Below are 16146 nucleotides of genomic sequence, written 5' to 3'. Positions count from 1 at the left end.
GAGCCCTTCTGGGAAATCACTGTCAATGGTCCCCTGCAAGGCTCAAGATGCACAGCCCATTTCTGTGTGTTTGGTTTTGGGGAAACACTTCTGAGGAGCAACCCTGGGAGAAGAACTGGTGGAGGAAGACTGGAAGAAATTCAAGGACTATCTACAAAAATATTGTAAATTGTATGATTGTTAAGAAAGATGTAAGATTAGCAAAAACATGGCTTCAACAAACTAGCTATAAAGAATATAAATTTAAATTCAACTGGAAGATGAAAAGATAAATCTGGGATAAGTAATATTTTATGAGTAAGCTTCAATAAGTGTATGTTAAATCCCAAAATTTGAGATATTAAATATTGGAAAATTATATAATATGAATTAAATCAAGTTAATAATTTGCTGGTAAAACTTATGTTTAGAAAGCAGGAACAAGAGATGTGAGGAAGTCCAAAGTTGAGAATGAAATCTGGATAATGGAAAATATTATGTTATTATGTATGTTTTTTATTGGTTATACAAAATTTAATAAATATTATTATAAAAAAAAAAATGAGGAGCAACCTCCCAGCAGACATCACACAGACCCCCTCTCCCTGTTGTTGATCTTCTGACTCCTGATAAAGAACCGTATTATTCCAACAGGCCTTGTGAGTTCCCTGATTTGATGTTTTAAAACAGCATCTTGGGTTGCTTAAAAACATGTTTTTCATCTTTGTTGGGTCCTGGGCAGTATAAACTGCTGAAATCGATAAGATGAAATCGGCCCACTCTGAGCAACTGCAAGCTCTGGTGTGATCCAAAGTACCCCCTTGTGTCAGCAACGGAAAATCCTTTTCAGCCCAGGGGCCAAGTGGGGCGGAGCCACATGTGGTAAATTTACTCTATCCTCGCTCTAGGCAAGCGAGAGGCATTATCAGCATTCAGCAACACATTCTAGCAGGGAGCTGCTAAGGGGTGTGGCCTGAGAAGGGGTGTGGCCTAGGGAGATTTCCGAGGGGGCCCGGAGGGCCACATCCAGCCCCGTGCCTGAGCACCGCCAGCCCTGCCTTACCTGACTTTTGCCAGGATGACACTGGGGTTCAAGGGAGACTGAAGGTTGGAGAGAGCTTCCAGGTAGGTCTCTTGCCGCAAACAGGTGTGCATGAACTCCTTAGTTTGAGGCTTGGGGTTCTTTAGGGCACTTAATTTGACAATGCCATTCAAGGCCTTCATCTTGTTGAGGGCTTCGCTCTGCACCGGGAGGCAGAATGAAAAATTACATAATGTAAAACACAACCAGAGCCAAGTCAACTCATTTTGTTCTATTTCGTTCTATTCAAAATGTTTAAGGCATCCAAATAAGATCCCATTGACAGTGCATTTGGCCTCTGTACGTGAAATAAACGTGCTATTTAATCCCCCAGGGCTGTATTCAGACCTTTAGAGACTCTAAACACCTAGAAGATTTTGGTGCCTATATAAACAACCCGTAATATAAAATTTTATTTTTCAAAATGAAACAAAACCTACAATAAGAAGGAAAAATATATTTGATTTCCCCCCCTCCTACTTCTAATCACAATGGAAAATTTCTGTGGTGCCCCTTTTCCCTTGATGCCCTAAGCCATGGGGAGGCAAACTAAGGGGCCGGATCCAGCCCAATTGCCTTCTCAATCTGGTCCGGGAATCAGCGTGTTTTTACATGAGTAGAATGTGTGCTTTTATTTAAAACACATCTCTGGGTTATTTGTGGGGCATAGGAATTAGTTCATTTTTATTTTTTTTCAAAATATAGCCCGCCCGCCCCAAAAGGTCTGAGGGACAGTGGACTGGAAAAAGTTTGCTGACCCTGTGCCTAAGCACATGCTTATTTTGCTTAATGGTTAATCCAGCCCTGGGGCCTGCCCTGTACCAACCTGCTGGTTTGAAAAACTGCAAGCATCCCCTTTGGACAAGCCAGCTACTTACCTGCCTCATCAGAGATTTCATGTGGTGGGTGCTCCCTCGGCAATAAGCTTCCAGGATCAGGCCAAACCTTAAGGCCACAGACGGGACATGCATTTCAGATCTAAGCGGGGATGATGAGAGGAGGAAATTGACATTTTAGGATGATGGTGATCTTTAAAAAAAAAAAAATCCTTGACCCAAATGAGTTTCAGGGCAAAGTGTACAACAACAAAATATAATAAAAGCAAAATATCAGAAGACAATTAAAAAAAAAAACTAAGAAAATGAACACAAAGCAAGTCACAGACAAAGGTAATCCCTTATTAGGTAAAGGTAAAGGGTAATCAGGTCCAGGTAATTAGGTCCAGTCGTGGCTAACTCTGGGGTTGCGGCGCTCATCTCGCTTTACAGCTTCCGGGTCATGTGGCCAGCATGACTAAGCCGCTTCTGGTGAACCAGAACAGCGCATGGAAACGCCGCTTACCTTCCCGCCGGAGTGGTACCTATTTATCTACTTGCACTTTGATGTGCTTTCGAACTGCTAGGTTGGCAGGAGCAGGGACCGAGTAACGGGAGCTCACCCCGTCGCGGGGATTCGAACTGCCGACCTTCCGTTGGCAAGTCCTAGGCTCAGTGATTTAACCCATAGCGCCACCCGCATCCCAATCCCTTATTAACTTGTTGCCAAAAATAATAAGAATGTTGGTGCCAGTGATTATGGGGATGGATACATTCTAAAGTCGGGTGGGAGCCACCACAGAAGAAGTCCCTGCCCATTTGTTCAAGCATATAAACACACCTCAGCAAGTGAGGGCCCACAGAGAAAGGCCTCTGTTGAAAATGCTAGTTAAAAGGCCATCAAATTAATTACTTGATTAATTATAATTTATTGATGGTTTTATCCATCCTTCACCATAAAGTCCCAAAGTGGGTTACAGCCACATTAAAAACACAATATTAAAATCAGTTGACACAGCTTGGGTCTTTAGCAACAGCAACAACAAAAAGCAGGTGGGGAGGAGATTTTCATTGGGACCACAGCTGGCTGGGGAGGGAGGTGAGGAATAAGGAAATAATATCTGTATTCCTTCCCTGCCGCAGCCCATGTCATGCAGTTAGCTTTTAACTGTACACAAAGTACTTCCTTACCTGAGGTGCCAGAACAGGAAGTGCCCTATTTTGCGATTGGATAAGGCCCTGTCCAACAGGAATGTGGTCAATTTGCAGTCTAAATAAGATTCGTACTTCAGCACTTGAACCAGCTGGAGGAGGTACTGGAACAATTCGGCATCTCTGCAGAAGGAGAGGCGGCAGCAGAGGAGTCATTTCCACACCACAAGTGCAGAGGCATCAGTTGACACGCAGCACAGGGCTATGGTAAACCAGCAAACCCACCTCTTCCTCCCCACTGTTCTTATTCCCTTCATCTATTTATTTTTATTTCCCTGTGGGGATTTTTTGGGGGGTAGGTGAGGGAGACAAGACTGCTGGGGCAGAAGGCATGAAGCCCAACAGCAGGAGGAGCCAGAGCCAGTGACAGCAACGGTATGGCTGGCTGGTGTGCCTCAGACAGAAGCGTTCCATGCTGCAACATTCAGTTACAGTTCTCACAGGTTTCAACTTTTATTCCAGCAGCTTTGTGGGCACGGCAGAGAGTTATGCAGACAGTTTCATAACCATGACTCCAGCCTGGGGTAGGCGTGGGTTAGCTTTCTGCCCTCTTGTTTGCTTGGCCCAACCCTTTTGCTGGTTCCCATTGGGACTGGTACGCCAGAAAAAAGAGGTAAAGCAAGAATGAGGGCCAGCAGGAATCCACTCATTCTAGTTTTATCCCATGCACCTCCCTGCTGAGTTCTACAAGGGCAACACTGAGATTGAGGAGGAGCAGGGAGATGAACTGGTTGTAAGCAAGAAGGCAAACAGGTGGGGGGCTGGCTGATGATACTGAGACTGATGGGGCAGCACCCCATTTGCCTTAACAGACCAGCCTCTGATGTTTTCTCTCTCTCTCTCTCACACACACACACCCCGACACCAGGCAACAAGTTATTGCAAAACGAAGATGCAGAAGATAACAAATTGGTTTTACTAATATTACTCCTCATGCTTTTATCCTATCCTTCCACCAAGGAGTTCAAGGGGTGCACAATGTTTCCTTGCCTGCCACCATCAATTTTTTCTGGGTGTGGTTCAGAGACTTTCACTGTACTGTTTTTGACACCTGCTAAAAGCTTCCTTGTTTAGGCAAGCCTACCTAGCCCTGTTAAGTTCATTACCGCATTTTTCGCTCTATAAGACGCACTTTTTCCCCTTCAAAAATTAAGGGGAAATGTGTGTGCGTCTTATGGAGCGAATGCAGGATCCTTGGCTTCAGCGATAGCAACGCAAAGCCTCCAAAATGCAGAGGGAGAGCTCCCCCCGCGCCCCAGAGGCTTCGTGTTGCGTTCACTGAAGCCGCCTGAATAATAATAATAATAATAATAATAATAATAATAATAATTTATTATTTATACCCCGCCCATCTGGCTGGGCCTCCCCAGCCACTCTGGGCGGCTTCCATAGAAAGCAAAAATACAGTAAAATATCACACATTAAAAACTTCCCTGAACAGGGCTGCCTTAAGATGTCTTCTGAATGTCAGTAGTTGTTTATCGCTTTGACATCTGCTGGAGGGGCGTTCCACAGGGCGGGCACCACTACCGAGAAGGCCCTCTGCCTAGTTCCCTGTAGCTTTGCTTCTCGCAATGAGGGAACCGCTAGAAGGCCCTCGGCGCTGGACCTCAGCGTCCGGGCAGAACGATGGGGGTGGAGACGCTCCTTCAGGTATACTGGGCCGAGGCCGTTTAGGGCTTTAATGATCAGCACCAACACTTTGAATTGTGCTCGGAAACGTACTGGGAGCCAATGTAGGTCTTTCAAGACCGGTGTTATATGGTCTCGGCGGCCACCCCCAGTCACCAGTCTAGCTGCCGCATTCTGGATTAGTTGCCCTCCGGAGGCTTCAGGCAGCTATCCGCAAGCCTGGAGAGCGAGAGAGGTTGGTGCACACTGATCCCTCTTGCTCTCCAGGCTTCGCTTCGCTGGAGAGGCGCTGCACAGTTTTCCCTCTCTACGCAGCGCCCCGTCAGCGAAGCAGGAGGAGAAATGGAAGGGGCTCCGTTTCTCCTGCCGCTTCGCTGAAGGGGCACTGAGCAGAGAGGGGGAGAAAAAAAATTTTCTGCTCTCCCCCTCCTATGGTCCGGTGCATCCTATAGAGCAAAAAATACGGTATGTGCTTTTGTTTATAAATACCGTGGGAAGGGTGGAATTGCTGAATATTGATTACATACTGCATAAAGGAATATTGAATAAATGAATATTGCTTACATACTGTATAAATAAATATTGAATAAATGAATATTGATTACACACTGCATAAATAAATGGAAACAATAAAATGGTGTTTTTTTCAGAGGGAAAATAAAAAAAATTCAATTGATTTTATCTATATTTTGGTCATTTTATTGCATCCACTCTTTTTTAACGTCTGTTGCTCTTTCTGCTATTTTTAAAAAATGAGCATTTTGTACCATTTTATGCAAAATAGGGTCTGTGGCTGCTGCTTGTGTTGCTCACCTGCCCCCACTTGCCAAACATCTATTGGCAGCTACGCAAACTGCAGCATGACGACACCTTAAGTTTTTATGTATATAAGAAGAAAACCAGTACTAATGGGCCTAACTTAGTCATCCCGGTAAATTTTCAGCAGGTCTACTCCATTAGGCAAACTCTCCCCTCAACCGTCATATAGGGGAAGCCATTCCAGAAATGGGAGAGGTGGAAAGCAGAACTCACTCCATTGGCTCTGCTGTGGCAGGCCAGCCACTTAAAGCATCCTCTGTCATCTCAGGGCAGCCATTCCACCAAGCTGTCTCAGTGGGAGAGATAGGAAACAGAAGGCTCATTTCATCTGCTTTGCTGGAGGCCTAGCTCCATCAGGCACCTCCCGTGCCCCCTGAACTGTGCCAACTGCTTAGAAACTGGTGCCTAAGTTTTGATTTTGATTTCTCATCCCTCTCTCTTTTGCCTTTTTCCAGATTGTAAGCCTGAGGGTAGTGACTGTCTTGTTTTGATTGTACATAAGCCACTGTAGGAGCATTTTTGGCTGAGGAGCAGGGTACAAATGCTGTCAATCAATCAATCAATCAATCAATAAATAAATGTGGGTATTGGCTACATGCCACCTTTCGTGTTATCAAACGGCATATAAACCTAGCCAAATGGGTAACATCAGGCAAACTTTTGTTTTACTCACGTCAACTTTTTCAGCGAGCTGACTGTGAAGGAACCCACGTAGCGATCAGGGAAGTTGAAATCCAACAGCTCTAAGGCATTGAGAACGGGCAGCTCTGGCCAAGACTGTAACAAGTGGATCATCTGCAAAGTGGACAATTTTTTTAAAAAAGACAGACGGAAAACAATAAAATACTTGTGGTGGGAGGGAAAGAAGAAAGATTGACAAACTGGAACACATCCAGAGGTTGTTGGAGGGTCCTGAACCTATTTCTGCCCGAGGGCCGCATTCTATTTTGGGCAAACTCCCGGGGGCCACATACCAGCAGTGGGCGGAGCCAGGGGAAATGGGTGGAGCGAAAATCGAAACTTTTGCCTTTGTATGTTAGATTGCCACACCAGCTCACAAACCCCTCTTTCCTCTCTCTAGACAAGCAAGAGGCATTGCTAGACACATTCCAGTCAGGCACAAAAAAAGTCCTGTGAGGACCAAGTCCTACAAACAACGGTTGAAAGAGATGAGAATGGAGCAAGGCCTTCTGGGTGGCTGAAAAGGCTTAAGATGAAGTATCCTTCTTGCTACTGCAGTAGAGCATACCAGCTCAAGCACTCTGCTGGCTACCTTTGTGCAGAAGGGATCACCTTTGTCCCTTTCTCAGAGCTTGAAGGAGGTTGTGGGGAGAGGAAGTTGGTGTCAAAACTCCACTGCCACAAACAGGAAGGTGGGGGATGCAGTGGGGGGGGGGGAGGCAGCTGATCAAAGAGGATGGAGGGAGTAACAGAGTTGCCACCCACCCTTGTGCGAAGGATGGATTCTTTTTAACTTGTTGGCTTTGAAGAAAAATAACTGTTTTTCCTAGCATGGTTTCACATATTCTCCCATTCCGTACAATTCTGCAATTTGAAAACATATACACATGCATAGATAGATAGATAGATAGAGAGATAGACAGACAGACAGATAAAGGTTCTAGAACCCATGTTTGGCTTGAACATCTGCCTGCAACACCTGAACATTCACTCTCTTCCAACTGCTGCCCTGGCTCCCAAGAAAGAACTTCTCACCTGAGCAACATCTTCGTGCTTGTTCCATTTGGTTACAACCAGCAGCTTCGCCAGGGCACCTGGGTACTGGTCCCGCACCTGATGCCTCATCTTCCACACAAGGTCTTTCTCGTGCTCGTAGAGTTCGGTGTGAGATCGGCGCTCCAGAATCTCTTTCAGCTGTTGTTTCTGAACCATGGGGATTGATACAATATTGACTTAGCACATTTATACCCTACATTTCCCTCAGGGAGCTCCTCCTCCCTCCTCATCTTATCCTCGCGGCAACCCCATGAGGCAGGTTAGGCTGAGAGTGAATGGTCACACCCAGTGAGCTTTGTGGCTGATTGGGGGATTCGAATCCTGGTCTCCAGGGTCCTAGGCCAACACTCTCTAACCCCTATACCACACTGCCTTCGCCTCCATGAATTTGACTAATCCTCTTTTAAAGCCATTTGTGAGGGGGTAGCACGGTGTTGCACATGCAGGCAACTGAATATGCACTGTTATTGAGACTAAGGTCTGGGCTCTATTAGTTGGGAAGCTATTTTTCGCTCTATAGGACACACTTTTTCCTTTCTAAAAGGTAAGGGAAAATGTGTGTGTGTCTTATGGAGTGAATGCAGGCTGCGCGGCTAAGCCCAAAGCCAGAACAGGGAGACGGAGTGCTGCGCAGCGCTCCATCTCCCTGTTCTAGCTTGGGGATGGCTGCGCAAAGCCTCCGCAGGGCAGTGGGGTGAAGGCACCCCACTGCCCTGCGAAGGCTTCAAAGGCTGTCCCCGAAGCCAGAACAGCAAGAGGCTATCCCAGAAGCCAGATCCCTCTTGCTGTTCTGGCTTCTGGGGTTCAGAATTTTTTTCTTCTTGTTTCCTCCCCCCCAAAATAGGTGCGTCTTATCGTCCGGTGCGTCCTATAGAGCGAAAAATACGGTACTTGTTTTTTCACACTCCAGCACCCTAACCGACATGCCGCCCAGTTTTTAAAAATAATATTGAAGATAATGTCTATCTTCAGGTTTTTGGGGTGTATCCAAGTCAGTTCTACTCAAGGCAGACCCACAGAAATTAGTGGACCTAAGTTAATCATGTCCATTCACTTCAATGGGTCTACTCTGAGTAGGACTAGCAATGCCTACAAGCTTTGTTTTGTCTTTTGATGGCATCGGGTCTAGCTGGGCCTCACTTGACGTGGCCTCACTCAGCCTCATTGGAAAGCACTGAGCAAGTCTCCCTCTTTCACCCTAACCTACCTCACAGGGCTGTTGAGAAGATCAAACAGGATAATCCCAATGGACATACTTGCCACACCGGAGCTCACTGAAGGAAGGCAATGTGCTGGCATCTCATTAATAAATCAGCAAAACACCAGCTAAACTGTATCCTGCACCCCAAATGATCCCAAGCAATTGAGAATCAAACTGGCTCCTATTTGCATAGCCCCACCCCCAGCTCCTGTTCCTTGGTCACGCTGGGGTGTAACAGAATGTTGAACTGGTTTTGAAAACGGATGCACGGGAAGATGTGCTCACCTCTTCTGGGTCCTCCGACATGTACCGGGGGCACTGCCCATTCCTTCCATGCTCCATGATCTGAAACACAAAGATAAAACAGAATGTGTTCGATGACATTTAAACACCGTCGTGATTAATTATTACTGTAAAGGCTCCATCATCATCATCATTATTATTTGCACATATTGGTCTTTTCCCCCTACGAAAAGTAAACGCAACATGGTTTACAATAATGTATGGAACTGTTATGTACGAAGGTTTATATGAGTAATATATATATAAATATTTGTACTGTTAAATTCTGCCCCAATCTCCAAGCGAGAATCCTAGATGCTTACACTGGAATTTAGGTCAGCAGAGACTGTGATGTCTTTAGGATTTTTGGTTTTATTTACACATATATACAACCTGAGCGTAAGATGGAGGGGTTCATAGCGTTAACAGGATCTTGCCTCTCCATCAGGCACAGAGCAAGCATGCCTCTGTCTCTCTAGCTTCAAGCCTGCTTCCAGCCCAGATCACACACAGTTTATTGCTGATTTTTATCTCTTTCAATATTTTAAAGAGTTATTTTTACTGATGTTATTGTTTTATTCCCACTGTAAGCTGCCCAAACAAGCAGTGGGTAAATATTATGAAATGCACCAAGAAACAAATAAAATGCAAGCCTAATAAATCAGCCGAACTGGCAGCCCTATATGAAAATGGGATTCCACACTCAGTAATGGGAGGCGGACCCCTCTTAAGGGGGGAATGGAGGTGGCCACTTTTTCCATTGATCCAGAAAGCAGACTTAACTGGCATGGGGCAGGGGTGCAAACCGCCACCTTCTTACCTGTTCAAAGGATGGATAGTAGACCGGGTACAGCGAAATGCCAGGGAAGCGGATGACCAAGGCTGCAGCACTTTCCGTATTGGGGTTGGTCCGGACGGTGCCCGTTGGGTTCAGTAGCTCTCCTTTCTCATCTGGAAAGCAAGCAGGGTGAGGCTCCCTAAGAAACGTGGCGCCACCTAGTGGCCAATGATTTGGCAAGAACGGAACACGAATGCCATACATTGTGATACTTGGCTAAGTCACAGTCAGAGGAACATAGGAAGCTGCCTCATTTTATTTTTTTTAAGTGTGGCAGCACCTACGCTTTGGAACTCCATGCCTATTGATATCAGGCAGAAGTACCTCTTTTCAGAGTCTGCTAAAAACATTTTTTAGTTCTGTTTTTAGCTTACTGTTATTTTAGCTTTTCAGAGGTCTTAAAAGCATTGTTGTTAATTTTTCATATGGGCAATTTCATCGCTTTATGCCTTTTCGTAAACCGCTTTCAGGTGGTGGTTGTCTTTTTACAATCATGTCGTGTGTAAGACATAAAGCAAATAATTTTCAGCCCAACCAGTCCATTGAGCTAAGCACTGTCTGCACTGATAAACAGCAGCTCTCCAAGGTCCCCTCCACCCTCTCTCTCACAGAGAAGTTTCCCCCCCCCAGCCCCACCTGAAGCTGCCATTGGAGACTAAAACTGGGACCCTCTGCATTCCAAGCTGATGTTCTATATTTGAGTTATGTCCCTTTCCCATATATTCTATCACCCAGGATGAAAACAACAGTAATATTAGGGAGCTGCCTTATGTACCTGGAAACGATGACCACATTGGCAGGCAGCACTCTCCGGTTTTCAACTGGTCTTGGTAGTCAAACAGCATGATGTTCACCCAGGCAATTGGGCAGTCCTGCAGGGAGGGTGATGAAGATTTAGTGGGTCAGGTCCACGCATGCCCATAGCTATTTGTAAAGGACCGAAGATCAGCTCATCTGCAGCGCTTGCAAAAATCTGTCTGCAGTGCTTTAGAGACATTAGGTGACCTGCTTTCCTGGTGGCGCTGTGGTCTAAACCACTGAGCCTCTTGGGCTTGCTGATTGGAAAGTTGGCGGTTCGAATTTGCGCGACAGAGTGAGCTCCCATTGCTCTGTCCCAGTTTCTGCAAACCTAGTAGTTCGAAAGCATACCAGTGCAAGTAGATAAATAAGCACCGCTGCGGTGGAAAGGTGAGCGGCATTTCCATGCGCTCTGGCACTCATCATGGTGTCCTGTTGCGCCAGAAGCGGTTTAGTCATGCTGGCCACATGACTCAGAAGGCTGCCTGTGGAGAAATGTTGGTTCCCTTGGCCAGAAGCAAGATGAGCACCACACCCCATAGTCGCCTTTGACTGGACTTAACTGTCCAGGAGTCCTTTACCTTTTACCTTTATTAGGTGACATATTTTCCCGGTGCAATGCTGCTTTGAAGGCCGGCCAATCAGCTGATAGTCAGGCCTTCAAAGCAGCGTGCACCAGGAAAACATGTGACCTGATGCCTCTGTGACATCAGGTGATGGACAGGTGGGTGGTCCTGCCCACTCATCAAACATGGCCTGTAAGAAGGGGAGAAAAGGATTGGGCCCACTGATCAGATCCAATTACCCACTCCACCCTTTTTTAAAGCTGCTTTTTTGGCTCTGGTATGCTACTGGGTCTTGAACTTGTCTGCTTTCCTTAAAAAAAATAGAGAAAAAATTCAAAACCCAGTAGCACACCAGAGCCCAAAGTGGCTTTTTAATAAATGAAAACAAACAAGTTCAAGAGTCAGTAGGAGGGCCAAAGCAGATTTTTAAAACCCTGAAGGGCTAGGGACAAAGGTGAGAGCTGTTTCCTAGTTCCGCTGGATCTCTCAGCGGCGTTTGATACCATTGACCATAACATCCTTCTGGACCATCTAGAGGGCCTGGGAGCTGGGGCACTGTTATACTGTGTTCCGCTCCTTCCTCCTGGGCCGTGTTCAAAAAGTGGTGAGGGAATGAGTGTTCAGACCCCTGGGCTATCAATTGTGGCGTGCCTTAGGGTTCTGTCCTCTCCCCCATGCTTTTCAACATCTACATACAGCTGCTGAGAGAGATCATCAGGGGGTTTGGGCTGGGTGTCCATCAATATGTGGATGATACCCAGCTCTACCTCTCTTTCAAATCAGAACCAGTGAAGGTCCTGTGTGAGTGTCTGGAGGCGGTTGGAGGATGGATGGCAGCTAACAGATTGAGATTGAATCCTGACAAGACAGAAGTACTGTTTTTGGGAGACAGGAGGTGGGCGGGTGTGGGGGATTCCCTGGTCCTGAATGAGGTAACTGTGTCCCTGAAGGACCAGGTGCGCAGCTTGGGAGTCATTTTGGACTCGCAGCTGTACATGGAGGTGCAGGTCAATTCTGTGTCCAGGGCAGCTGTTTACCAGCTCCATCTGGTACGCAGGCTGAGACTGCCCACGGACTGTCTCGCCATAGTGATGCATGCTCTGGTTATCTCTCACTTGGACTACTGCAATGCACTCTATGTGGGGCTACCTTTGAAGGTGACCCGGAAACTACAACTAATCCAGAATGCAGCAGCTAGACTGGTGACTGGGAGCAGCTGAGACCACATAACACCTGTCTTGAAAGACCTACATTGGCTCCCAGTACGTTTCCGAGCACAATTCTAAGTGTTGGTGCTGACATTTAAAGCCCTAAACGGCCTCGGTCCAGTATATCTGAAGGAGTCTCCACCCCCATCGTTCTACCCGGACACTGAGGTCCAGCGCCGACGGCCTTCTGGCAGTTTCCTCACTGCAAGAAGCCTAGTTACAGGGAACCAGGCAGAGGGCCTTCTTGGTAGTGGCACCTGCCCTGTGGAATGTCCTCCCACCAGATGTCAAAGAGAACAACTACCAGACTTTTAGAGGACATCTGAAGGCAGCCCTGTTTAGGGAAGCTTTTAATGTTTGATGCATTACTGTATTTTAATATTTTGTTGGAAGCCGCACAGAGTGGCTGGGGAAGCCCAGCCAGATGGGCGGGGTATAAATAATAAATTATTATTATTATTATGAAGAAAAACAAAGGCACTTTAGCTACTGATTTATTTTTTTAGTTGTACTGTGTTTTATATATTTATATTGTCTTCAGGGGTGGGGTTGGCTTTTGTAGGAGTTGGTAAGCTGCCCATACAATGCATTCATTGAAAAGCAGGGCCCACATTTCCACATCAACTCAGAACTGCTACTGGGTCTTGAACTTGTTTGTTTAGATTCCCTCTGACTCCTGTGTGCTTCTGTCATTAGAAATTTGCAGCTCAGTCCCTTAGCCTTGGAAGGGGGACAGTTAGAACTGGTTCAACTGGTCTTTTTTAAAAACAAAACAAGCAAGGAAACAAACATTTGCAGAGTAAACAGGGCCGAGGGATTAATCTGGCTGCAAACACCCTCCTCCGTTTTCTTTCGCTCACTTTTCTTTTGCTCGCTTCCAGCACATATCCAAGAAAATAAATACCCAGAAAGAATGCCTCACCTCTCTACTTCTAACTGCCTCCCTTCTTTCAATTTCTAAACCTTCTGAAGAGTCACTCAGCGAAAACAGCAGAAGGCCTGGCTTCTGACCAAGCCCTAAATGATGAGATCTTTGGTGGAGATGGTCCAAGAAGTGAATGACTCAGCATCTTCCGAGGAAGCAACGGAGAATAGCTGCAGCATGACTCAGCAGAGTACGATGCAGTCCTAGGGCTCAAGCCGCCTGCCCAGTTCCTGTCAGCTTGTTCTCGCTGGATTTTTGTACGTAAGGAATTTGCAACTCTCAAAAAACCTACACACTTTTTCATTTAAGGCTGCGTACACAGTTCTGCTCACTCTCCATCCAGCATTGCTCCCGCTAGTTTGTAAATGTCCTGTTAGTTACTTAAGAAACATGGTCTTTGAAAATGGAAGTCATATGAAGACATCCACACTCTCTCTCCAACGACTGGTGTGGAATCGGAAGTGGCAACTTGGAAAGATATTCGCTACACTGATGTGTATAACAGAATGCATGTGTGATTTGAAGCAGTGGGGGTGAGGACTGACTTTGCTGCATTTTAAGCCTGCATTGTGAACCTAGATGTCTAAAAGATCAGTGGCACCAATAAGGCTACCTATCTTATCTATCTTGCTAGCTAACATGCTAACTTTCTATCTATCTGCTAACTAGCCAGTTTTCCACCTAGGTAGTTAACTTTCTATATTGCTTCCTAGCTAGCTAGCTAGCTTTCTTTATAAAGTATACTGGTAGCTATATTGTTCTATATCTTTCTTGCTACCTAACTAACTGACCTTCTGTCTATCTAGCTATCTTGCTAAATAAGATAGCTAACTTTCTATCATCTAGCTAGCTACCTTGCTAGCTATCTAACTAACTAATTAACTAACTTCCTAGCCATCTTGCTATCTAGCTAAGTATCTATCTTGCTAACTACCTATGGGCAATCATTTAGATCAAGGATATGGAACCTATGATCCTCCAGAGGTTAGACCAGGATTTCAGACAAGGCTTGTAAGCCCGTGTTTTAAAGATGGAGATAAAGGAGTGCAGAGAGAGAAGAAGGAGGGGGTGAGGGGGAATTCAGTGAAGGGTAACAACAAACATCCACTGAATCACCCCTTGCCCATCTACAGCTACTCAGCCCCACCCAGCCACATCCTTTGGGGGATGCTATCACACTTTAAAGCGATCACTGTGTCCTAACATAGATAACAGACCCAGGTTGTAAACAACCCGAGCCACACTTTGGAGAAATTGACCTGCTTCACCCTCGTCTCCCTCATCCACATGGTTTATGGCTCCCCAATTCTAAGACCTCCACAGGATGGAAGTGGAAAGAGTCTTGAAGACATAGCCTAGAATCAACAGTTTCAGACAGTGCCTGAAGGAAGAAATTCGTGATGGGGTGAGCTCCCGTTGCTCGGTCCCTGCTCCTGCCAACCTAGCAGTTTGAAAGCACGTCAAAGTGCACGTAGACAAATAGGTACCGCTCCGGTGGGAAGGTAAACGGCGTTTCCGTGCGCTGCTCTGGTTCGCCAGAAGTGGCTTAGTCATGCTGGCCACATGACCCGGAAGCTGTACGCCGGCTCCCTCGGCCAATAAAGTGAGATGAGCGCCACAACCACCGAGTCAGTCACAACTGGACCTAACGGTCAAGGGTCCCTTTACCTTTACCTTTAAGAGGAGGAAACTCTCTCACACACAACCAGCAGTGAAGTGGTACATTACACCCTGCCACTGCAGGACTGTACCACCTCGTTTGGTTGCATGGGGTGGATCCAGGCCAATGCAGTGAACCCTAGGAGGGACTTACAGCTTTCTTTGACTTCTTCTTAGTAGACCTTGCCTTCTTGGCTTTCTCCACCACAGCGTAGAGTGCCAGGCACAGCCGGGCCATGCGAGGTAGGTCGCAGACGTTAATCTCGAATTCAAGCCTCTGCCCCCACACGGGCTCTGAACAGACGTTGACTTCAGAGCTGGACACCATCTTGCAGAGCATCTCGTGGCCGTGGTACAGGCCCGCCTGGACCACCAGCTGAGAAAGGGAGATGCAGGACAAGGGTGAGCAAAGCCATCCAACCTCACAGCTCTGTGCATGCATGCGCCATGCGCTCAACCCATGTGCGCTTCAAAAGGTAACAGGTAGAGAAAAGAGGGGACAAAGGAAAATGACACAAATCGGTCTCTGTTCCTTAGTAAACAGGGCAGGGGGAGACACCTGCATTTCAGCTGAGTTGCTGCTGGCAAAACCCAATGAACATTTTGCTCTATAGTGGTGATGACTGCCAGTCAATGGCATGAGGTCGGGCTCTCAGCAGAAATACAAAAAACCCCAAGGGTCATGTAGTCCAACACACTGCAACGTTGGAATCACTGCTATGTTATATGATTATGTTTTGGTTGTTAATCGCTTCAACATGGGGACAGACTGTAGTAGCTCAGTAGGTAGAGTATCTGCTTACATGCAGAAGGTCTGAGGTTCAATCCCCAGCTCCCAAGTAGGGCTGGGAGAGACCTCCTGCCTGAAACCTTGGAGAGCTGCTGCCAGCCAGTGTAGACAGCACTGAGCTAGTAGAACTAACAGCCTGATTCCGGACAAAGCAGCTGCCTATGTTTTATAGAAATGGAAATAAATAAGTAACAACCGGTTATGTCATCCTACTCAAAGCAGATCCAATGACATTAATGGCCATGCCTAACTTTCGCACATGCAGTCCAATGGGTCTACTCTAACTTAAGCTGAACAAAACCCAACATAAATAAACAATAGTACTTCAGATTGCAGGTTCCTATTCAGGCTGGCCTTTGTACAGTAAGGTGCAAGCAATGCTGATCAATGGGCAAACTGGGTTTCAACTGCTGGTTTTAGATGTGTTCTGATGTATTTTAATTAATATTTTCAGCTAGCTAGTTTGGTTTTATTCCTCTGTATTGTATAATGTCATTTTAAACGTTGGTGGCCACTTTGAATCCCAGCCTTGGAGGAAGATGGGATATAAATACATTATATCATCATCGTCATCATAAGGTCATTTTTGAATGCTCTTCAAACC

The 16146-nt window shown here is 46.2% G+C and overlaps 2 protein-coding genes across 3 annotated transcripts in view; one reads left to right on the top strand and one right to left on the bottom strand.

Moving 5' to 3' along the window:
- Positions 1–16146, bottom strand: part of PIK3CD (phosphatidylinositol-4,5-bisphosphate 3-kinase catalytic subunit delta) — a 53163-nt gene that overhangs the window by 8177 nt on the left and 28840 nt on the right. For both annotated transcript variants that reach the window (XM_079986827.1, XM_079986828.1), the window contains 9 exons: positions 14907–15128; positions 10372–10468; positions 9579–9709; positions 8762–8821; positions 7255–7422; positions 6212–6333; positions 3067–3210; positions 1939–2038; positions 1043–1221 (listed from right to left, as the gene is read on the bottom strand). In XM_079986827.1, coding sequence (XP_079842953.1) covers positions 1043–1221; positions 1939–2038; positions 3067–3210; positions 6212–6333; positions 7255–7422; positions 8762–8821; positions 9579–9709; positions 10372–10468; positions 14907–15128 — 1223 coding nt within the window. The remainder of the gene's footprint in view (positions 1–1042; positions 1222–1938; positions 2039–3066; positions 3211–6211; positions 6334–7254; positions 7423–8761; positions 8822–9578; positions 9710–10371; positions 10469–14906; positions 15129–16146) is intronic.
- Positions 1–16146, top strand: part of LOC307222181 (uncharacterized protein) — a 214140-nt gene that overhangs the window by 169338 nt on the left and 28656 nt on the right. The window lies entirely within an intron of this gene.

This window comes from Podarcis cretensis (assembly GCF_951804945.1).
Source record: "Podarcis cretensis genome assembly, chromosome: 8".
Classification (NCBI taxonomy): domain Eukaryota; kingdom Metazoa; phylum Chordata; class Lepidosauria; order Squamata; family Lacertidae; genus Podarcis; species Podarcis cretensis.
The sequence above is the reverse complement of the archived record's forward strand: the minus strand, read 5'-3'. Positions and strand labels throughout refer to the sequence as shown.